This window comes from Oncorhynchus mykiss, chromosome 25 (assembly GCF_057628025.1).
Source record: "Oncorhynchus mykiss isolate SJ-2025 chromosome 25, ASM5762802v1, whole genome shotgun sequence".
NCBI classification, from domain to species: Eukaryota; Metazoa; Chordata; class Actinopteri; order Salmoniformes; family Salmonidae; genus Oncorhynchus; species Oncorhynchus mykiss.
Genome location: NC_143046.1, coordinates 11120001 through 11144720, shown reverse-complemented (window position 1 = coordinate 11144720; position 24720 = coordinate 11120001). Strand labels below are relative to the sequence as shown.

The 24720-nt window shown below is 44.3% G+C and overlaps 2 protein-coding genes across 3 annotated transcripts in view; both read right to left on the bottom strand.

The window, feature by feature from the left end:
• nlgn3a (neuroligin 3a) overlaps positions 1–24720 on the bottom strand; it is a 419030-nt gene that overhangs the window by 237862 nt on the left and 156448 nt on the right. For both annotated transcript variants that reach the window (XM_090220116.1, XM_090220115.1), the window contains exon 3: positions 14461–14610. In XM_090220116.1, the coding sequence (XP_090076242.1) occupies positions 14461–14610 (150 nt within the window). The remainder of the gene's footprint in view (positions 1–14460; positions 14611–24720) is intronic.
• The window catches only part of LOC110504367 (rho-related GTP-binding protein RhoG), a 666992-nt gene that overhangs the window by 622461 nt on the left and 19811 nt on the right, over positions 1–24720 (bottom strand). The window lies entirely within an intron of this gene.

Below are 24720 nucleotides of genomic sequence, written 5' to 3'. Positions count from 1 at the left end.
AGAATGTTTTGGTATTTCCCCTGCATGCCTGCGTTGTTCCTTCAGTTTCCCAAGTATGTCTGTTACATAGAGAAGAGACATTTTCTTTTCATAACACAGAAAGTCAACCAAGTCAGTTTGTTTTTCACATCCGTTGTGAATGAGACAACAGTTCCTCTCTCAATGTGAAAAATCTTTCCAACACTCCTCCTCGATAACCACTAAGCCTCGCTGTGAAATAGAACACTGTCATCTCTGATCCCATATCATAGTTTTGAGAAGAGGCGTGAACACACTGGATGTGGCTTGATGTAGTTTCCAATCCAAGTTATCTGCTGCAGTACTGTGTGTATCTCTGAGTTCTGTGCTCAGCTCTTTTGCCGCAAGGTGCTCTCGGTGTATCCATTCTAGCTCAGTGGGTGTATCATACAATGTGTCCATATGGCAGAGGGAGACTCATTCATATCTAAAGTGTAGAGGCCTGCTCGCCATCCCGCCATAGATGGAGCCCCATCTGTACAAAAGCCCACCTTTCAATCCCATGGAATCCGTTTTTTCATCAGTATAGCCACGCAGCCCTTTAAAGCTCTGGAGCTGTGAGACAGAACAATATGTCCTTGTGAATGGCCGTCACTCTCCTCTTGATTGCTAGCAGTACCATAAATGATTTGTTTAACAGTGTTATCTGACAAAGTTATTGATCTGAGTTTCTGTGCCTCTGCCTCCCCACACATTGTTTTCACCATATCAGTTGCGGCCGGTAATATCATAGTCTCTGTAATAATGTGGTGTTTCATAGCATAGTGGGCCTTGTCATTCACTGTGTGTATGATTCAAGTGCAACGGTTAAGCGAGGCTTTTTCCATTGAACTAAGGGAGCTCAAACACGATATTAGGCCCTAGTTTGGGAACCACTGCTCTAGTGCCCTCAAACTCAGACACCAGGTGGGTGTAATTACATTATCAGGTAGAACAGAAAACCAGAAGGCTCTGGACCTCGTAGGGTCAGAGTTGAATTACATTATCAGGTAGAACAGAAAACCAGAAGGCTCTGGACCTCGTAGGGTCAGAGTTGAATTACATTATCAGGTAGAACAGAAAACCAGAAGGCTCTGGACCTCGTAGGGTCAGAGTTGAATTACATTATCAGGTAGAACAGAAAACTAGAAGGCTCTGGACCTCGTAGGGTCAGAGTTGAATTACCCTGCTCTAGTGGATAGATTGTTCCCCCATCACTAATTACAGGTTAATTACAGGTTTAATATTTAATCACAAATGGGGGGGGGGGGACCCCACTGTGATCCAGTTCATATGGAGAACACACTAAGTGGGACCCTAATGCTACACACTGAAGCTGGATCACCGAAGCTGGAGACTCATATCTCCTTCACTAACTTTAAGCACCAGCTGTCAGAGCAGCTCATAGATCATTGCACCTGTACATAGCCCATCTGTAAATAGCCCATCCAACTATCTCATCCCCTTACTGTTATTTTTTATTTATTTATTTTTTGCTCTTCTGAAGAGTAGCTTCTGCTTTGACAGGAACTAATGAGGATCCATAATAAACCCCAGGAAGAGTAGCTGCTGCCTTGACAGGTACTAATTTATAATAAACCCAAGGAAGAGAAGCTGCTGCCTTGACAGGTACTAATTTATAATAAACCCCAGGAAGAGAAGTTAGAGTGTAGAGGCGGTAGGTAGCCTAGTGGTTAGAGTGTAGAGGCGGTAGGTAGCCTAGTGGTTAGAGTGTAGAGGTGGCAGGTAGCCTAGTGGTTAGAGTGTAGAGGCGGTAGGTAGCCTAGTGGTTAGAGTGTAGAGGTGGCAGGTAGCCTAGTGGTTAGAGTGTAGAGGTGGCAGGTAGCCTAGTGGTTAGAGTGTGGAGGCGGTAGGTAGCCTAGTGGTTAGAGTGTAGAGGTGGCAGGTAGCCTAGTGGTTAGAGTGTAGAGGCGGCAAGGTAGCCTAGTGGTTAGAGTGTAGAGGCGGTAGGTAGCCTAGTGGTTAGAGTGTAGAGGCGGTAGGTAGCCTAGTGGTTAGAGTGTGGAAGCGGTAGGTAGCCTAGTGGTTAGAGTGTAGAGGCGGTAGGTAGCCTAGTGGTTAGAGTGTAGAGGCGGTAGGTAGCCTAGTGGTTAGAGTGTAGAGGTGGCAGGGTAGCCTAGTGGTTAGAGTGTAGAGGCGGCAAGGTAGCCTAGTGGTTAGAGTGTAGAGGCGGTAGGTAGCCTAGTGGTTAGAGTGTAGAAGCGGTAGGTAGCCTAGTGGTTAGAGTGTAGAGGCGGTAGGTAGCCTAGTGGTTAGAGTGTAGAGGCGGTAGGTAGCCTAGTGGTTAGAGTGTAGAAGCGGTAGGTAGCCTAGTGGTTAGAGTGTAGAGGCGGTAGGTAGCCTAGTGGTTAGAGTGTAGAGGCGGTAGGTAGCCTAGTGGTTAGAGTGTAGAGGCGGTAGGTAGCCTAGTGGTTAGAGTGTAGAAGCGGTAGGTAGCCTAGTGGTTAGAGTGTAGAGGCGGTAGGTAGCCTAGTGGTTAGAGTGTAGAGGTGGTAGGTAGCCTAGTGGTTAGAGTGTAGAGGCGGTAGGTAGCCTAGTGGTTAGAATGTAGAGGCGGCAGGGTAGCCTAGTGGTTAGAGTGTTGGACTAGGAGCCAAAAGGTTGCAAGTTGGAATCCCAGAGCTGACAAGGTACAAATCTGTCGTTCTGTTCTTAACTGACTTACCTTACCTTACCACTGACACTGACTCAACTCCAGCCACTTTAATAATGGGAATTGATGGGAAATGATGTAAATATATCACTAGCCACTTTAAACAATGCTACCTTATATAATGTTACTTACCCTACATTATTCATCTCATATGCATACGTATATACTGTACTCTATATCATCGACTGTATCCTTATGTAATACATGTATCACTAGCCACTTTAACTATGCCACTTTGTTTACATACTCATCTCATATGTATATACTGTACTCGATACCATCTACTGTATCTTGCCTATGCTGCTCTGTACCATCACTCATTCATATATCCTTATGTACATATTCTTTATCCCCTTACACTGTGTACAAGACAGTAGTTTTGGAATTGTTAGTTAGATTACTTGTTATTACTGCATTGTCGGAACTAGAAGCACAAGCATTTCGCTACACTCGCATTAACATCTGCTAACCATGTGTATGTGACAAATAAAATTTGATTTGATTTGATGGTAAAAAAAAGAAGCTTTTGCCTTGGCAGGAACTAATGGGCATCCATAATAAATACAAACTGAACTCTGTATTTGGTCATGGTTGTCCAGTTGGGATAAAGATGTTCATTTACAAAATGAACATCTTGTTTCCCCACCCAGCCCATTGATTCCTGTGTGACCCTGACTGTGTGTGGGTGGTTCTTTAATCCTAGGTTGTTGTGTCTCTTTAGTGGTGTGTGATGAGTGGCAGTCAGAGGGGAGTATCTTGTATCACTGCTCTTTACTCATATAATTAGTCACTGGCTCTCCAGAGCATGTCAATTCCCCCTCCCATAGGGAAATACTTCATTCATCTTTCTAAATGCATAACAGTTTTACAAAGGCTCAGAGTCCTGCCAACATCCAAGGTCAGGACTCCTCTTCTCAGCCAACTGTTAGAGGACATGACCAGGATGTACAACTTCATTTCTTATTTATATTTTGTATTGAACATTCATTTACCCTGGTTAGTCTGGAGATACAATCTATTTGTACCGGAGAGACCATGTACTGTACTGGTAGTGATGGTCTGGTTGTCCTCCAGTATATTCTGATGTCAATCTATGACGTCTCTCTGGTCTAAAAGCATCTCAAATAACACAATCAAAATAGAATTGTAAAAAAATTTTTAAAAATGAGATGCGTTTTATACGACATATATTCTGAGCGCGGACCAATCACATTTGTTTCTTATCAGGATTCACTGGTTTTAGGGACCAACCAAACCGTTGGGAGAGCGACATGGTACAGATGAAGTCTCTACGATCTAAGCTTTTAGTAATGAAGCCATCACCTTGCCTATATTCACTATTCATTATTCACTATTCATTATTCACTATTCATTATTCACTACACTACAGTATGTTTCCATCCTCCTGCCTATGTACCTTACTGTACTGTACCTTACTGTCCTGTACTGTACCTTACTGTACTGTACCTTACTGTCCTGTACTGTACCTTACTGTACTGTACCTTACTGTCCTGTCCTGTACTGTACCTTACTGTCCTGTACCTTACTGTCCTGTACTGTACCTTACTGTCCTGTACCTTACTGTCCTGTACTGTACCTTACTGTCCTGTACCTTACTGTCCTGTACTGTACCTTACTGTCCTGTACCTTACTGTCCTGTACTGTACCTTACTGTCCTGTACCTTACTGTCCTGTACTGTACCTTACTGTCCTGTACCTTACTGTCCTGTACTGTACCTTACTGTACTGTACCTTACTGTCCTGTACTGTACCTTACTGTCCTGTCCTGTACCTTACTGTACTGTACCTTACTGTCCTGTCCTGTACCTTACTGTCCTGTACTGTACCTTACTGTACTGTACCTTACTGTCCTGTCCTGTACTGTACCTTACTGTCCTGTACCTTACTGTCCTGTACTGTACCTTACTGTCCTGTACCTTACTGTCCTGTACTGTACCTTACTGTCCTGTACCTTACTGTCCTGTACTGTACCTTACTGTCCTGTACCTTACTGTCCTGTACTGTACCTTACTGTCCTGTACCTTACTGTCCTGTACTGTACCTTACTGTACTGTACCTTACTGTCCTGTCCTGTACCTTACTCTCCTGTACTGTACCTTACTGTACTGTACCTTACTGTCCTGCCTGTATTGTACCTTACTGTACTGTACCTTACTGTCCTGTCCTGTACCTTACTGTCCTGTACTGTACCTTACTGTACTGTACCTTACTGTCCTGTCCTGTACTGTACCTTACTGTCCTGTACTGTACCTTACTGTCCTGTCCTGTACTGTACCTTACTGTCCTGTACTGTACCTTACTGTACTGTACCTTACTGTCCTGTCCTGTACCTTACTGTCCTGTACTGTACCTTACTGTACTGTACCTTACTGTCCTGTCCTGTACTGTACCTTACTGTCCTGTACCTTACTGTCCTGTCCTGTACTGTACCTTGCTGTCCTGTACCTTACTGTACTGTACCTTACTGTCCTGTACCTTACTGTACTGTACCTTACTGTCCTGTACCTTACTGTCCTGTACCTTACTGTACTGTACCTTACTGTCCTGTACCTTACTGTACTGTACCTTACTGTCCTGTACCTTACTGTACTGTACCTTACTGTACCTTACTGTACTGTACCTTACTGTCCTGTACCTTACTGTACTGTACCTTACTGTCCTGTACCTTACTGTACTGTACCTTACTGTCCTGTACCTTACTGTACTGTACCTTACTGTCCTGTACCTTACTGTCCTGTCCTGTACTGTACCTTACTGTCCTGTACCTTACTGTACTGTACCTTACTGTCCTGTACCTTACTGTACTGTACCTTACTGTCCTGTACCTTACTGTACTGTACCTTACTGTACTGTACCTTACTGTCCTGTACCTTACTGTACTGTACCTTACTGTCCTGTACCTTACTGTACTGTACCTTACTGTCCTGTACCTTACTGTACTGTACCTTACTGTCCTGTCCTGTACTGTACCTTACTGTCCTGTACCTTACTGTACTGTACCTTACTGTCCTGTACCTTACTGTACTGTACCTTACTGTACTGTACCTTACTGTCCTGTACCTTACTGTCCTGTACCTTACTGTACTGTACCTTACTGTCCTGTACCTTACTGTACTGTACCTTACTGTCCTGTACCTTACTGTACTGTACCTTACTGTCCTGTACCTTACTGTCCTGTCCTGTACTGTACCTTACTGTACTGTACCTTACTGTCCTGTACCTTACTGTACTGTACCTTACTGTACTGTACCTTACTGTCCTGTACCTTACTGTCCTGTACCTTACTGTACTGTACCTTACTGTCCTGTACCTTACTGTCCTGTACCTTACTGTACCTTACTGTCCTGTACCTTACTGTCCTGTCATGTACTGTACCTTACTGTCCTGTACCTTACTGTACTGTACCTTACTGTCCTGTACCTTACTGTCCTGTCCTGTACTGTACCTTACTGTCCTGTACCTTACTGTCCTGTCCTGTACTGTACCTTACTGTCCTGTACCTTACTGTACTGTACCTTACTGTCCTGTCCTGTACTGTACCTTACTGTCCTGTCCTGTACTGTACCTTACTGTCCTGTACCTTACTGTACTGTACCTTACTGTCCTGTACCTTACTGTCCTGTCCTGTACTGTACCTTACTGTCCTGTACCTTACTGTACTGTACCTTACTGTCCTGTACCTTACTGTCCTGTCCTGTACTGTACCTTACTGTACTGTACCTTACTGTCCTGTCCTGTACTGTACCTTACTGTCCTGTCCTGTACTGTACCTTACTGTACTGTACCTTACTGTCCTGTACCTTACTGTCCTGTCCTGTACTGTACCTTACTGTACTGTACCTTACTGTCCTGTCCCGTACTGTACCTTACTGTCCTGTCCTGTACTGTACCTTACTGTACTGTACCTTACTGTACTGTCCTGTACTGTACCTTACTCTCCTGTACCTTACTGTCCTGTACTGTACTGTACCTTACTGTACTGTACCTTACTGTACTGTACCTTACTGTACTGTCCTGTCCTGTACTGTACCTTACTGTCCTGTACCTTACTGTCCTGTCCTGTACTGTACCTTACTGTCCTGTACCTTACTGTACTGTACCTTACTGTCCTGTCCTGTACTGTACCTTACTGTACTGTACCTTACTGTACTGTACCTTACTGTCCTGTACCTTACTGTCCTGTCCTGTACTGTACCTTACTGTACTGTACCTTACTGTCCTGTCCTGTACTGTACCTTACTGTCCTGTCCTGTACTGTACCTTACTGTCCTGTACCTTACTGTACTGTACCTTACTGTACTGTACCTTACTGTCCTGTACCTTACTGTCCTGTACCTTACTGTACTGTACCTTACTGTCCTGTACCTTACTGTACTGTACCTTACTGTCCTGTACCTTACTGTACTGTACCTTACTGTCCTGTACCTTACTGTCCTGTCCTGTACTGTACCTTACTGTACTGTACCTTACTGTACTGTACCTTACTGTCCTGTACCTTACTGTACTGTACCTTACTGTCCTGTACCTTACTGTACTGTACCTTACTGTCCTGTACCTTACTGTACTGTACCTTACTGTCCTGTACCTTACTGTACTGTACCTTACTGTACTGTACCTTACTGTCCTGTACCTTACTGTCCTGTACCTTACTGTACTGTACCTTACTGTCCTGTACCTTACTGTACTGTACCTTACTGTCCTGTACCTTACTGTACAGTACCTTACTGTCCTGTACCTTACTGTCCTGTCCTGTACTGTACCTTACTGTACTGTACCTTACTGTACTGTACCTTACTGTACTGTACCTTACTGTCCTGTCCCGTACTGTACCTTACTGTCCTGTCCTGTACTGTACCTTACTGTACTGTACCTTACTGTACTGTCCTGTACTGTACCTTACTCTCCTGTACCTTACTGTCCTGTACTGTACTGTACCTTACTGTACTGTACCTTACTGTACTGTCCTGTCCTGTACTGTACCTTACTGTCCTGTACCTTACTGTCCTGTCCTGTACTGTACCTTACTGTCCTGTACCTTACTGTACTGTACCTTACTGTCCTGTCCTGTACTGTACCTTACTGTACTGTACCTTACTGTACTGTACCTTACTGTCCTGTACCTTACTGTCCTGTCCTGTACTGTACCTTACTGTACTGTACCTTACTGTCCTGTCCTGTACTGTACCTTACTGTCCTGTCCTGTACTGTACCTTACTGTCCTGTACCTTACTGTACTGTACCTTACTGTCCTGTCCTGTACTGTACCTTACTGTCCTGTACCTTACTGTCCTGTCCTGTACTGTACCTTACTGTCCTGTCCTGTACTGTACCTTACTGTACTGTACCTTACTGTCCTGTACTGTACCTTACTGTCCTGTCCTGTACTGTACCTTACTGTACTGTACCTTACTGTCCTGTCCTGTACTGTACCTTACTGTCCTGTACCTTACTGTCCTGTCCTGTACTGTACCTTACTGTCCTGTACTGTACCTTACTGTCCTGTCCTGTACTGTACCTTACTGTACTGTACCTTACTGTCCTGTCCTGTACTGTACCTTACTGTCCTGTACCTTACTGTCCTGTCCTGTACTGTACCTTACTGTACTGTACCTTACTGTCCTGTCCTGTACTGTACCTTACTGTACTGTACCTTACTGTCCTTTCCTGTACTGTACCTTACTGTCCTGTACCTTACTGTCCTGTCCTGTACTGTACCTTACTGTCCTGTACCTTACTGTCCTGTCCTGTACTGTACCTTACTGTACTGTACCTTACTGTCCTGTCCTGTACTGTACCTTACTGCCCTGTCCTGTACTGTACCTTACTGTACTGTACCTTACTGTCCTGTCCTGTACTGTACCTTACTGTACTGTACCTTACTGTCCTGTCCTGTACTGTACCTTACTGTACTGTACCTTACTGTCCTGTCCTGTACTGTACCTTACTGTCCTGTACCTTACTGTACTGTACCTTACTGTCCTGTACCTTACTGTCCTGTACCTTACTGTACCTTACTGTCCTGTACCTTACTGTCCTGTCCTGTACTGTACCTTACTGTCCTGTACCTTACTGTACTGTACCTTACTGTCCTGTACCTTACTGTCCTGTCCTGTACTGTACCTTACTGTCCTGTACCTTACTGTACTGTACCTTACTGTCCTGTACCTTACTGTCCTGTCCTGTACTGTACCTTACTGTCCTGTACCTTACTGTACTGTACCTTACTGTCCTGTCCTGTACTGTACCTTACTGTCCTGTCCTGTACTGTACCTTACTGTCCTGTACCTTACTGTACTGTACCTTACTGTCCTGTACCTTACTGTCCTGTCCTGTACTGTACCTTACTGTCCTGTACCTTACTGTACTGTACCTTACTGTCCTGTACCTTACTGTCCTGTCCTGTACTGTACCTTACTGTCCTGTACCTTACTGTCCTGTCCTGTACTGTACCTTACTGTCCTGTCCTGTACTGTACCTTACTGTACTGTACCTTACTGTCCTGTACCTTACTGTCCTGTCCTGTACTGTACCTTACTGTACTGTACCTTACTGTCCTGTCCCGTACTGTACCTTACTGTCCTGTCCTGTACTGTACCTTACTGTACTGTACCTTACTGTACTGTCCTGTACTGTACCTTACTGTCCTGTACCTTACTGTCCTGTACTGTACTGTACCTTACTGTACTGTACCTTACTGTACTGTACCTTACTGTACTGTACTGTACCTTACTGTCCTGTCCTGTACTGTACCTTACTGTCCTGTACCTTACTGTCCTGTCCTGTACTGTACCTTACTGTCCTGTACCTTACTGTACTGTACCTTACTGTACCTTACTGTACTGTACCTTACTGTCCTGTCCTGTACTGTACCTTACTGTCCTGTCCTGTACTGTACCTTACTGTCCTGTACCTTACTGTACTGTACCTTACTGTCCTGTCCTGTACTGTACCTTACTGTCCTGTACCTTACTGTCCTGTCCTGTACTGTACCTTACTGTCCTGTACTGTACCTTACTGTACTGTACCTTACTGTCCTGTACTGTACCTTACTGTCCTGTCCTGTACTGTACCTTACTGTACTGTACCTTACTGTCCTGTCCTGTACTGTACCTTACTGTCCTGTACCTTACTGTCCTGTCCTGTACTGTACCTTACTGTCCTGTACTGTACCTTACTGTCCTGTCCTGTACTGTACCTTACTGTACTGTACCTTACTGTCCTGTCCTGTACTGTACCTTACTGTACTGTACCTTACTGTCCTTTCCTGTACTGTACCTTACTGTCCTGTACCTTACTGTCCTGTCCTGTACTGTACCTTACTGTCCTGTACCTTACTGTCCTGTCCTGTACTGTACCTTACTGTACTGTACCTTACTGTCCTGTCCTGTACTGTACCTTACTGTCCTGTCCTGTACTGTACCTTACTGTACTGTACCTTACTGTCCTGTCCTGTACTGTACCTTACTGTACTGTACCTTACTGTCCTGTCCTGTACTGTACCTTACTGTACTGTACCTTACTGTCCTGTCCTGTACTGTACCTTACTGTCCTGTACCTTACTGTACTGTACCTTACTGTCCTGTCCTGTACTGTACCTTACTGTACTGTACCTTACTGTCCTGTACCTTACTGTACTGTACCTTACTGTCCTGTCCTGTACCTTACTGTACTGTACCTTATTTTCCTGTCCTGTACTGTACCTTAGTGTACTGTACCTTACTGTCCTGTACCTTACTGTACTGTACCTTACTGTCCTGTCCTGTAATGTACCTTACTGTACTGTACCTTACTGTACTGTACCTTACTGTCCTGTACCTTACTGTCCTGTCCTGTACTGTACCTTACTGTACTGTACCTTACTGTACTGTACCTTACTGTCCTGTCCTGTACTGTACCTTACTGTCCTGTACCTTACTGTCCTGTACCTTACTGTCCTGTCCTGTCCTGTACCTTACTGTCCTGTCCTGTACTGTACCTTACTGTCCTGTACCTTACTGTCCTGTCCTGTACTGTACCTTACTGTTCTGTACCTTACTGTCCTGTCCTGTACCTTACTGTCCTGTCCTGTCCTGTACCTTACTGCCCTGTACCTTACTGCCCTATACTGTACCTTACTGTCCTGTCCTGTACCTTACTGTCCTGTACCTTACTGTCCTGCACCTCACTGTCTGGTACTGTACCTTACTGTCCTGTACCTTACTGTCCTGTACCTTACTGTCCTGTACCTTACTGCCCTGTACTGTACCTTACTGTACTGTATACCACCTTACTGACAGAGAACACTCAGGCAACACCGTCCTGGTGACTGACTCAGCAGAACAGAGAACACTCTGGCAACTAAGCCCTGATGACTGACTTGATAGAACTCTCTCACCGCTATCAACACCAGGCCTCCAATTTGAATGTACAGTTGAAGTCAGAAGTTTACATGCACTTAGGTTGGAGTCATTAAAACTCATTTTCAACCACTCCACCAATTTTTTGTTAACAAACTATAGTTTTGGCAAGTCGGTTAGGACATTTTTCCAACAATTGTATACAGACAATTGTTTATGATTGTTTACAATTGTTTATAATTCACTGTATCACAATTCTAGTGGGTCAGAAGTTTACATACACTAAGTTGACTGTGCGTTTAATAAACAGCTTGAAAAATTCCAGAAAATGATGTCATGGGTTTAGAAGCTTCTGATAGGCTAATTAACATCGTTTTGATCAATTGGAGGTGTACCTGTGGATGTATTTCAAGGCCTACCTTCAAACTCAGTGCCTCTTTGCTTGACATCATGGGAAAATCAAAAGAAATCAGACAATAAATTGTAGACCTCCACAAGTCTGGTTCATCCATGGGAGCAATTTCCAAACGCCTGAAGGTACCACGTTCATCTGTACAAACAATAGTACGCAAGTATATACACCATGGGACCACTCAGCCATCATACCACTCAGGAAGGAGACGCGTTCTGTCTCCTAGAGATGAACGCACTTTGGTACGAAAATTGCAAATCAATCCCAGAGCAACAGCAAAGGACCTTGTGAAGATGCTGGAGGAAACGGGTACAAAAGTATCTATATCCACAGTAAAACGAGTCCTATATCAACATAACCTGAATGGCCGCTCAGCAAGGAAGAAGCCAGTGCTCCAAAACCACCATAAAAAGCCTGACTACAGTTTGCAACTGCACATGGGGACAAAGATCGTACTTTTTGGAGAAATATCCTCTGGTCTGATGAAACAAAAATAGAACTGTTTGGCCATAATGACCATCATTATGATTGGAGGAAAAAGGGGGATGCTTGCAAGCCAAAGAACACCATCCCAACTGTGAAGCACGGGGGTGGCAGCATCATGTTGTGGCTGCAGGAGGGACTGGTGCCCTTCACAAAATAGATGGCCTCATGAGGAGGAACATTATGTGGATATATTGAAGCAACATCTCAAGACATCAGTCAGGAAGTTAAAGCTTGGTCGCAGATGGGTCTTTCAAATGGACAATGACACCAAGCATACTTCCAAAGTTGTAGCAAACTCGCCTAAGGACAACAAAGTCAAGGTATTGGAGTGGCCATCACAAAGTCCTGACCTCCATCCTATAGAACATTTGTGGGCAGAACTGAAAATGCGTGTGTGAGCAAGGAGGCCTACAAACCTGACTCAGTTACACCAGCTCTGTCAGGAGGAATGGGCCAAAATTCACCCAACTTATTGTGGGAAGCTTGTGGATGGCTACCCAAAATGTTTGACCCAAGTTAAACCATTTAAAGGCAATGCTACCAAATACTAATTGAATGTATGTACACTTCTGACCCACTGGGAATATGATGAAAGAAATAAAAGCTGAAATTAATCATTCTCTCGACTATTAATCTGACATTTCACATTCTTAAAATAAAGAGGTGATCCTAACTAAGACAGGGAATTTTTACTAGGATTAAATGTCAGGAATTGTGAAAAACTGAGTTTAAATGTATCTGGCTAAGGTGTATGTAAACTTCCCACTTCAGCTGTACTAATACCTCTGTGATTTAGCTTTGCACTTCTGCACAATATCCACCATATCAAACAGTCTCCTCAGCTCTGTACTCAAAGAAACACTGGGGAGTCAACTGAGCACAAACAACAACAACAACAACAACAATATTGCTGCTTCCGTGGAAACAGCATTATCCGTTTACCAATACAAAATCCCCAATATGATTTTACAGTGACAATTTGTAAGAAGTGGATGTACCACCAGAGGAACCAAATGAAAACAGGAAGAGAGAGGGATATATACAGGGCTTTGTGTGTGTGTGTGTATGTGTGTGTGTGTGTGTCTACATCTGCATGTGTGCTGGCATGTGTGAGAGAGGGAGAGAGAGAGAGCTCTGATAGTGTGTTGGCTAACAAACTCCATTTTGTATTGCTGCTCGCTGCAACTGCAGTGGTTTCCATGGAGCTGTGTCTGTGAGAGGAGATTCAGCTGTGAGTCAATGCCCTCCCAACAGCCTCTCAGCTCAGCCCCTTAGCCCCAGCTCTGATTCTCTCTCGCTCTCTCTCGCTCTCTCCTTCTCTGCTTCTTTATTCCTGCTTCTCTCTCTCTCTCTCTCTCTCTCTCTCTCTGCGTCTCTCTCCTTCTCTGATTCTCTCACCTCATTTATTCTCTCTCCTCGCTCTGATTCTCTTTCGCCTCATTTATTCTCTCTCCTCTCTCTCTCTCTCTGCTTCTCTCTCTCTTGCCTCATTTACTCTCTCTCTCCTCTCTTCTTCTCTCTCTGCTTCTCTCTCTCTTGCCTCATTTACTCTCTCTCTCCTCTCTCTGCTTCTCTCTCTTGCCTCATTTACTCGCTCTCTCCTCTCGCTGCTTCTCTCTCTCTGCTTCTCTCTCTTGCCTCATTTACTCTCTCTCTCCTCTCTCTGCTTCTCTCTCTCCTTCTCTCTCTCTGCTTCTCTCTCTCTTGCCTCATTTACTCTCTCTCTCCTCTCTCTGCTTCTCTCTCTCTTGCCTCATTTACTCTCTCTCTCCTCTCTCTCTCTCTCTCTCTCTCTCTGCTTCTCTCTCTCTGCTTCTCTCTCTTTTGCCTCATTTACTCTCTTCTCTTTCTGCTTCTCTCTCTCTTGTCTCATTTACTCTCTCTCTCTCCTCTCTCTTAAACTCTCTGTACCAGTCTTGTTCCTCCTCTATTGCTCAGCCAATCCAGCTCTTTAGTTTTCTTTCTCGCTCTGCCTCTCTCTCTCTCTCCTCCCTGCTCTCTCACACACTCATCTCCCTCTCTCTAAATCCTCTCTGGTATCACGCCCATCCCATCAAGTCTTTTTTCCCACTCTCATTACAATAATTTCTTCATTTATTCCTAACCCAGCAACAGAAAAACACTCACAGTGCACCCAATAATTACTCCTATTTGTATAATAGCAGCAAGCATGGTATCCAACATCAGGTAAACAGCATCAAGCAAACACCTTTACATGTCAGCGTACGTATGTCAACAACATACATATCTGGCCTACCAGAGGAGGCTGGTGGGGGGGGGGGGGGTATAGGAGGATGGGCTCATTGTAACGGCAGGAACGGAGTAAATGGAACATAGTCAAACATGTCATTTTCATGTTTGACTCCGTTCCATTCATTCCATTCCAACCATTACAATGAGCCCAGCTCCTCCTATAGCTCCTCCCACCAGCTCCTCCTATAGCTCCTCCCGCCAGCCTCCTCACAGCTCCAAAAACATCAGCGGAGCGATGGTAGAAAAGATGACCAAAGACGTTAGAGGTAGAGAGCCCTTACCTAGTACTCCGACGCGGTAGTTCAGGGTGATCACGATGACGTTCCCGTAGCTGGCCAGGACGCTCCCGTCGATCATGTTCCCGGTCCCCTCCATGTAGGATCCCCCGTGGATGAACACCATCACCGGCTTGGCCCCGGTGTCTCGTATGTCTGGAAGAGTTGTTTACCATTAACACATTCACATTGCCATCCTCTCTCTCGTCCAGAGCAGCGCGGGGTTAAACTCAAACACTCAGACAGAGAGCAGTGGGTGAAACACCACAGACACACACAGACACCTCCCAGGTACCAGCTACTCTACGCTGGAATTAAGTCTAGGGATCTGTCCACAATGGCTCCCTATTTACTATATAGTGCACTACCTTTGGCCAGGGGCCCTGGACAGAAGTAGTACACTATATAAGGAACATGATACCATTTCAGACACCCAAGTCAACAAGCCAGTGTGGATAGAAAAATATTGTACTATGTCAATTTGTCATGATCTGACTTCCATTGAAAACCAGATAAATGCTGAGTCATTATGCCGGGGGAAAGGAGAATCTGTCACCAGTCAAGAGCACTTGGGCTGGCAATGCAAGCTGGATGTTGTACAGTACATTAGAATTCTCCTCAGGTGAATCTAACTACAGCTTTATAATCCAATTTGTGTCTTGTTTTGGACCCCCAGAAGACCAGTTTGTTTCCAAATAACGAGTCTGATCTGTGCTGACAACATACCTGACACAGCTAATAAACACTGCTTATGCTAATCACTGTGGACAGTGATGAGCTAATAGTCTATGCTGTGTTAATCTGCTCACTGTGCATGTTGTATGTAAGTACAGTATGAGAAACAGGATGTACTACATGTATATAGTATAATACAGTACAGTGTTATACTGTCTCTAGTCAAACCATGGATGATTAAATGTCCCTCCCTTGTATCAGTTGTGTTTTTCAGAATGAGGTTCTGATTCAGAGCTGAGTGGGCCATACAGCAGCAGAGAGATACAATACCACTACATACCTCTTAAGGCCCTGTGTGTGACAGCCTGTAAGAGGCTCTGAATTACTGCCTTGGTATTTAGTACTAGTAGACAAGAAAGTTTCTCTCTCACACTCTCTAATTTTCTCTCTCTCTCTCTCTCTCTCTCTCTCTCTCTCTCTCTCTCTCCCTGCCTCCCTCTCTCTCTCTCTCTCTCTCTCTCTGTCCCTGCCTCTCTCTACCTCTCTCTCTCTATCTCTCTCTCCCTACCTCTCTCTCTCTCTCTCTCTCCCTGCCTCTCTCTCTCTCTATCACTCTCTCTCTCTCTCTGCCTCTCTATCGCCATAATTCTCTCTCTGTGTCTGTTTTCCTCAGTCTCTTGAACTGCATTGTTGGTTAAGGGCTTGTAAGTAAGCATTTCACTGTAAGGTCTACACATGTTGTATTCGGGGCATGTGACAAGTAAAGTTTGATTTGATTTAAGAACAGAGAGAAAAAGAGTCAGAGAGTGTGAAAGAAGGACAGAGGGAGAACAAAACAGAGAGAAAATGAGAGAGAAAGAGAGAGAGAGAGAGAGAGAGAGAGGGAAAGAGAGGGAAAGAGAGGGAAAGAGAGACAGAGAGCGAGAGAGAGAGAGAGAGAGAGAGAGAGAGAGAGGGAAAGAGAGAGAGAGAGAGAGAGAGAGAGAGAGAGGGAAAGAGAGGAAAAGAGAGACAGAGAGACAGAGAGAGAGAGAGAGGTAGAGAGAGGCAGGGAGAGAGAGAGAGAGAGAGGCAGGGAGAGAGAGAGAGAGAGAGAGAGAGAGAGAGAGAGAGAGAGAGAGAGAGAGGCAGGGAGAGAGAGAGAGAGAGAGAGAGAGAGAGAGAGAGAGAGAGAGAGAGAGGGAAAGAGAGAGAGAGAGAGAGAGAGAGAGAGAGAGAGAGAGAGAGAGGGAAAGAGAGACAGAGAGACAGAGAGAGAGAGAGAGCCATTGGGTTGTGATGCAAAATAGTTATATTGTATTCAAGTTGTCATGGTGACAGCGAGACAAAATTCAGAATCCTCATGAAGGGCTAATCAGAGACAACATCCTCCTGCATAGACGGTCTGAATCTACTTCATCTGTTGGAGCACACACACACACACACACACACACACACACACACACACACACACACACACACACACACACACACACACACACACACACACACACACACAATCATACAGACACACACTCCCACTCCCCACTCCTTCCTGTCCTAGTATTTGCATCTGTATTGCTATACAGAGTACTGAGATTCATTCTGTCTACAGACAGACAACCGATTAGTAATGCTATATACAAGAGCTTAGCGTTGCTTTAATTCAGCTCAGTGTATTCATGACCCTCAATGTATTCATGACCCTCAATGTATTCATGACCCTCAATGTATTCATGACCCTCAATGTATTCATGACCCTCAATGTATTCATGACCCTCAATGTATTCATGACCCTCAATGTATTCATGACCCTCAATGTATTCATGACCCTCAATGTATTCATGACCCTCAATGTATTCATGACCCTCAATGTATTCATGACCCTCAATGTATTCATGACCCTCAATGTATTCATGACCCTCAATGTATTCATGACCCTCAATGTATTCATGACCCTCAATGTATTCATGACCCTCAATGTATTCATGACCCTCAATGTATTCATGACCCTCAATGTATTCATGACCCTCAATGTATTCATGACCTTCTTATGATAAAGGAAAATAGTGTATACATGTTATTTCTTTATTTATGGGTTTCTTCATCTATCTAGCTGGTATCTGGGAGGCCTTGGCTGAGACATGATTTACAAAGCCACACTCCTCCACACAGACACTTATTTAATACAAGAAGATAAGTAGAATGAGGAGGAGGAGGAGGAGGGAACGCATGGGGTGAAAAAGCAAGAGAGAACGAGAGAGAGAAATAGAAAATAACATTTCCGGAGCACTAAGAGCCACACGAGACACTTTCAGATGAGCACAGACACAAAGGCAATGGAAAAGACAGAAAGGGAGGAAAGCAGGAAGAAAGCAGGAAGGAAGGAGAAATAAGAAAAGATAGAAAGGGAGGAAAGCAGGAAGAAAGCAGGAAGGAAGGAGAAATAAGAAAAGACAGAAAGGGAGGAAAGCAGGAAGGAAGGAGAAATAAGAAAAGACAGAAAGGGAAGAAAGCAGGAAGGAAGCAGGAAGGAAGGAGAAATAAGAAAAGATAGAAAGGGAGGAAAGCAGGAAGGAAGCAGGAAGGAAGGAGAAATAAGAAAAGATAGAAAGGGAGGAAAGCAGGAAGGAAGGATAAATAAGAAAAGATAGAAAGGGAGGAAAGCAGGAAGGAAGGAGAAATAAGAAAAGACAGAAAGGGAGGAAAGCAGGAAGGAAGGAGAAATAAGAAAAGATAGAAAGGGAGGAAAGCAGGAAGGAAGGAGAAATAAGAAAAGACAGAAAGGGAGGAAAGCAGGAAGAAAGCAGGAAGGAAGGAGAAATAAGAAAAGATAGAAAGGGAGGAAAGCAGGAAGGAAGCAGGAAGGAAGGAGAAATAAGAAAAGACAGAAAGGGAGGAAAGCAGGAAGGAAGCAGGAAGGAAGGAGAAATAAGAAAAGACAGAAAGGGAGGAAAGCAGGAAGAAAGCAGGAAGTCATTAGTCATGTCAACGTTATCGGTTGCCTGCTTTGTCGATTCACATCATGCTCCCATGACAACGGGGTAGATATCACCGTGGGAACGTCAACGATCCACAACACTTCACTGTGATCTATCGTTTTATTGGCCAGATTAGATGGATTGCTGATGTGTCACAGATCAGGTGGGATATATTGTATTTGGTGTCACAGGCATTAGTGTAGTAAAACAGAACATCAGGAATAATGCTCCATTTATATTTCATGTTTATCTTTCTTTCTTACTGAGTCATGCGGCTTCGCGGTACCGTAATGATGTCACTAGTTTAACGTAACCAATAAGGTACACTAAATACGCCATGCTTCTTTCTGACTTAAAACTTCGTAGTCAGAAAAACATAAACTTCGTAGAGTTCTGACTCACTAACTCAGGAAGGAAAAAACATCATTGAAACAAAGCACATGTACTTTACAATTCATACACAATGTTCTGTAGACTGGAGATTATATACTGTATGCTAGGAGGAGAGAACATATTCAGTTAGATTAAATACAAACCTTACGAACACATTTTATATCTGACAGGGAAAATAATGAGCATCAAGTCCAAATGAACCTTAAAAGTCAATGGTCTGAACAAATTAAAGGACACAAAACGTCTCTAAATGTACATGATGGTTGATACGGTGATATGGGTCTATTGAGAATGACTGGTTTTCATGGAACCACACACACACACACACACACACACACACGCACGCACGCACGCACGCGCACGCACGCACACACACACACACACACACACACACACACACACACGCATGCACACGCGCGCACGCACACACACACACGCACACACACACACACACACACACCCCCACACACACACACACACACACACACACACACACACACACACACACACACACACACACACACACACACACACACACACACACACACACACACACACACACACACACACACACACACACATTACAATCCATGTGGGGACCAAACAAATGATTCCAATTCAAAATCCTATTTTACCTAACCCTAACCCTAACCTTAACCTTAAGCTCAAACCCTAGTTATAACCCTGACTCAAATTGTATCACTAACCCTAAACCTAACCCCTAAGCCTAATATAGCCTTTTTCCTTGTAAGTACCGGCAAAATGGCCCCACTTGCATGTGGATTCCTTGTTTTACTATCCTTGTCAGGACTTTGGGTCCCCGCAAGGATAGTAAAACCAAAACACACACACATCACAAACACACCACCCACAACAACAACTAAATACCCACTCATTCTACAGTAGAAGACACATTTTCAAAAGAGAGGGAGGAGATAGAGGGCAGAGGAGATAATAACATCCTACAGAGAGAGAGGGGAGAGGAGATAATAACATCCTACAGAGAGAGAGGGCAGAGGAGATAATAACATCCTACAGAGAGAGAGGGCAGAGGAGATAATAACATCCTACAGAGAGAGGGGGCAGAGGAGATAATAACATCCTACAGAGAGACAGGACAGAGGAGATAATAACATCCTACAGAGAGAGAGGGCAGAGGAGATATTAACATCCTACAGAGAGAGAGGGCAGAGGAGATATTAACATCCTACAGAGAGAGAGGACAGAGGAGATAATAACATCCTACAGAGAGAGAGGGCAGAGGAGATATTAACATCCTACAGAGAGAGAGGGGAGAGGAGATAATAACATCCTACAGAGAGAGAGGGCAGAGGAGATAATAACATCCTACAGAGAGAGAATGAGGAGGAGATAATAACATCCTACAGAGAGAGAGGGCAGAGGAAATATTAACATCATACAGAGAGAGAGGGGAGAGGAGATAATAACATCCTACAGAGAGAGAGGGGAGAGGAGATAATAACATCCTACAGAGAGACAGGACAGAGGATATATTAACATCCTACAGAGAGACAGGACAGAGGAGATAATAACATCCTACATAGAGAGAGGGCAGAGGAGATAATAACATCCTACAGAGAGACAGGACAGAGGAGATAATAACATCCTACAGAGAGAGAGGGCAGAGGAGAATTAACATCCTACAGAGAGACAGGTCAGAGGAGATAATAACATCCTACAGAGAGAGAGGGGAAAGGAGATAATAACATCCTACAGAGAGACAGGACAGAGGATATATTAACATCCTACAGAGAGACAGGACAGAGGAGATAATAACATCCTACATAGAGAGAGGGCAGAGGAGATAATAACATCCTACAGAGAGACAGGACAGAGGAGATAATAACATCCTACAGAGAGAGAGGGCAGAGGAGAATTAACATCCTACAGAGAGAGAGGGGAAAGGAGATAATAACATCCTACAGAGAGAGAGGGCAGAGGAGATAATAACATCCTACAGAGAGACAGGACAGAGGAGATAATAACATCCTACATAGAGAGAGGGCAGAGGAGATAATAACATCCTACAGAGAGACAGGACAGAGGAGATAATAACATCCTACAGAGAGACAGGACAGAGGAGATAATAACATCCTACATAGAGAGAGGGCAGAGGAGATAATAACATCCTACAGAGAGAGAGGCCAGAGGAGATAATAACATCCTACAGAGAGACAGGACAGAGGAGATAATAACATCCTACATAGAGAGAGGGCAGAGGAGATAATAACATCCTACAGAGAGACAGGACAGAGGAGATAATAACATCCTACAGAGAGAGAGGGCAGAGGAGAATTAACATCCTACAGAGAGACAGGACAGAGGAGATAATAACATCCTACAGAGAGAGAGGGGAAAGGAGATAATAACATCCTACAGTGAGAGATGGCAGAGGAGATAATAACATCCTACAGAGAGAGGGCAGAGGAGATAATAATTCCTACAGAGAGGCCAGAGTAGATAATAACATCCTACAGAGAGAGAGGGCAGAGGAGATAATACCATCCTACAGAGAGAAATTGGAGAGGGGATAATAACATCCTACAGAGAGAGAGGGCAGAGGAGATAATAACATCCTACAGAGAGAGAGGCCAGAGGAGATAATAACATCCTACAGAGAGAGAGGGCAGAGGAGATAATAACATCCTACAGAGAGAGAGGGCAGAGGAGATAATAACATCCTACAGAGAGAGAGGGCAGAGGAGATAATAACATCCTACAGAGAGACAGGACAGAGGAGATAATAACATCCTACAGAGAGAGAGGGCAGAGGAGATATTAACATCCTACAGAGAGAGAGGGCAGAGGAGATAATAACATCCTACAGAGAGAGAGGGCAGAGGAGATAATAACATCCTACAGAGAGAGAGGGCAGCGGAGACAATAACATCCTTCAGAGAGAGAGGCCAGAGGAGATAATAACATCCTACAGAGAGAGAGGGCAGAGGAGATAATAACATCCTACAGAGAGAGAGGGCAGAGGAGATAATAACATCCTACAGAGAGAGAGGGCAGAGGAGATAATAACATCCTACAGAGAGAGAGGGCAGCGGAGACAATAACATCCTTCAGTGAGAGAGGGCAGAGGAGATAATAACATCCTACAGAGAGAGAGGGCAGAGGAGATAATAATTCCTACAGAGGCCAGAGGAGATAATACTATGCTACAGAGAGAGAGGGGAGAGGAGATAATAACATCTTACAGAGAGAGAGGGCAGAGGAGATGATAGCATCCTACAGAGAGAGAAATGAGAGGAGATAATAACATCCTACAGAGAGAGAGAGGGCAGAGGAGATATTAACATCCTACAGAGAGACATGACAGAGGAGATAATAACATCCTACAGAGAGAGAGGGGAGAGGAGATAATAACATCCTACAGAGAGAGAGGGCAGAGGAGATAATAACATCCTACAGAGAGAGAATTGAGAGGAGATAATAACATCCTACAGAGAGACATGACAGAGGAGACAATAACATCCTACAGAGAGAGAGGGCAGAGGAGATAATAACATCCTACAGAGAGAGAGGGCAGAGGAGATAATAATTCCTACAGAGGCCAGAGGAGATAATAACATGCTACAGAGAAAGAGGGCAGAGGAGAATTAACATCCTACAGAGAGAGAGGGCAGAGGAGATAATAACATCCTACAGAGAGACAGGACAGAGGAGATAATAACATCCTACAGAGAGAGAGGGCAGAGGAGAATTAACATCCTACAGAGAGACAGGACAGAGGAGATAATAACATCCTACAGAGAGAGAGGGGAAAGGAGATAATAACATCCTACAGAGAGAGAGGGCAGAGGAGATAATAACATCCTACAGCGAGAGATGGCAGAGGAGATAATAACATCCTACAGAGAGAGGGCAGAGGAGATAATAATTCCTACAGAGAGGCCAGAGTAGATAATAACATCCTACAGAGAGAGAGGGCAGAGGAGATAATACCATCCTACAGAGAGAAATTGGAGAGGGGATAATAACACCCTACAGAGAGAGAGGGCAGAGGAGATAATAACATCCTACAGAGAGAGAGGCCAGAGGAGATAATAACATCCTACAGAGAGAGAGGGCAGAGGAGATAATAACATCCTACAGAGAGAGAGGGCAGAGGAGATAATAACATCCTACAGAGAGAGAGGGCAGAGGAGATAATAACATCCTACAGAGAGAGAGGGCAGCGGAGACAATAACATCCTTCAGTGAGAGAGGGCAGAGGAGATAATAACATCCTACAGAGAGAGAGGGCAGAGGAGATAATAACATCCTACAGAGAGAGAGGGCAGAGGAGATAATAACATCCTGCAGAGAGAGAGGGCAGAGGAGATAATAATTCCTACAGAGGCCAGAGGAGATAATACTAAGCTACAGAGAGAGAGGGGAGAGGAGATAATAACATCTTACAGAGAGAGAGGGCAGAGGAGATAATAGCATCCTACAGAGAGAGAATTGAGAGGAGATAATAACATCCTACAGAGAGAGAGAGGGCAGAGGAGATATTAACATCCTACAGAGAGACATGACAGAGGAGATAATAACATCCTACAGAGAGAGAGGGGAGAGGAGATAATAACATCCTACAGAGAGAGAGGGCAGAGGAGATAATAACATCCTACAGAGAGAGAATTGAGAGGAGATAATAACATCCTACAGAGAGACATGACAGAGGAGATAATAACATCCTACAGAGAGAGAGGGCAGAGGAGATAATAACATCCTACAGAGAGAGAGGGCAGAGGAGATAATAATTCCTACAGAGGCCAGAGGAGATAATAACATGCTACAGAGAGAGAGGGCAGAGGAGATAATAACATCCTACAGAGAGAGAATGGAGAGGAGATAATAACATCCTACAGAGAGAGAGGGCAGAGGAGATATTAACATCCTACAGAGAGAGAGAGAGGGGAGAGGAGATAATAACATTCTACAGAGAGAGAAGGCAGAGGAGATAATAACATCCTACAGAGAGAGAGGGCAGAGGAGATAATAACATCCTACAGAGAGAGAGGGCAGAGGAGATAATAACATCCTACAGAGAGAGAGGGCAGCGGAGATAATAACATCCTACAGTGAGAGAGGGCAGAGGAGATAATAACATCCTACAGAGAGAGAGGGCAGAGGAGATAATAACATCCTACAGAGAGAGAGGGCAGAGGAGATAATAATTCCTACAGAGGCCAGATGAGATAATAACATGCTACAGAGAGAGAGAGGGGAGAGGAGATAATAACATTCTACAGAGAGAGAGGGCAGAGGAGATAATAACATCCTACAGAGAGAGAGGGCAGAGGAGATAATAACATCCTACAGAGAGAGAGGGCAGCGGAGATAATAACATCCTACAGTGAGAGAGGGCAGAGGAGATAATAACATCCTACAGAGAGACATGACAGAGGAGATAATAACATCCTACAGAGAGAGAGGGCAGAGGAGATAATAACATCCTACAGAGAGAGAGGGCAGAGGAGATAATAATTCCTACAAAGGCCAGAGGAGATAATAACATGCTACAGAGAGAGAGAGGGGAGAGGAGATAATAACATTCTACAGAGAGAGAGGGCAGAGGAGATAATAACATCCTACAGAGAGAGAGGGCAGAGGAGATAATAACATCCTACAGAGAGAGAGGGCAGCGGAGATAATAACATCCTACAGTGAGAGAGGGCAGAGGAGATAATAACATCCTACAGAGAGACATGACAGAGGAGATAATAACATGCTACAGAGAGAGAGGGCAGAGGAGATAATAACATCCTACAGAGAGAGAATGGAGAGGAGATAATAACATCCTACAGAGAGAGAGGGCAGAGGAGATAATAACATCCTACAGAGAGAGAGGGGAGAGGAGATAATAACATTCTACAGAGAGAGAGGGCAGAGGAGATAATAACATCCTACAGAGAGACAGGACAGAGGAGATAATAACATCCTACAGAGAGAGAGGGGAAAGGAGATAATAACATCCTACAGAGAGAGAGGGCAGAGGAGATAATAACATCCTACAGAGAGAGAGGGCAGCGGAGATAATAACATCCTACAGTGAGAGAGGGCAGAGGAGATAATAACATCCTACAGAGAGACATGACAGAGGAGATAATAACATGCTACAGAGAGAGAGGGCAGAGGAGATAATAACATCCTACAGAGAGAGAATGGAGAGGAGATAATAACATCCTACAGAGAGAGAGGGCAGAGGAGATAATAACATCCTACA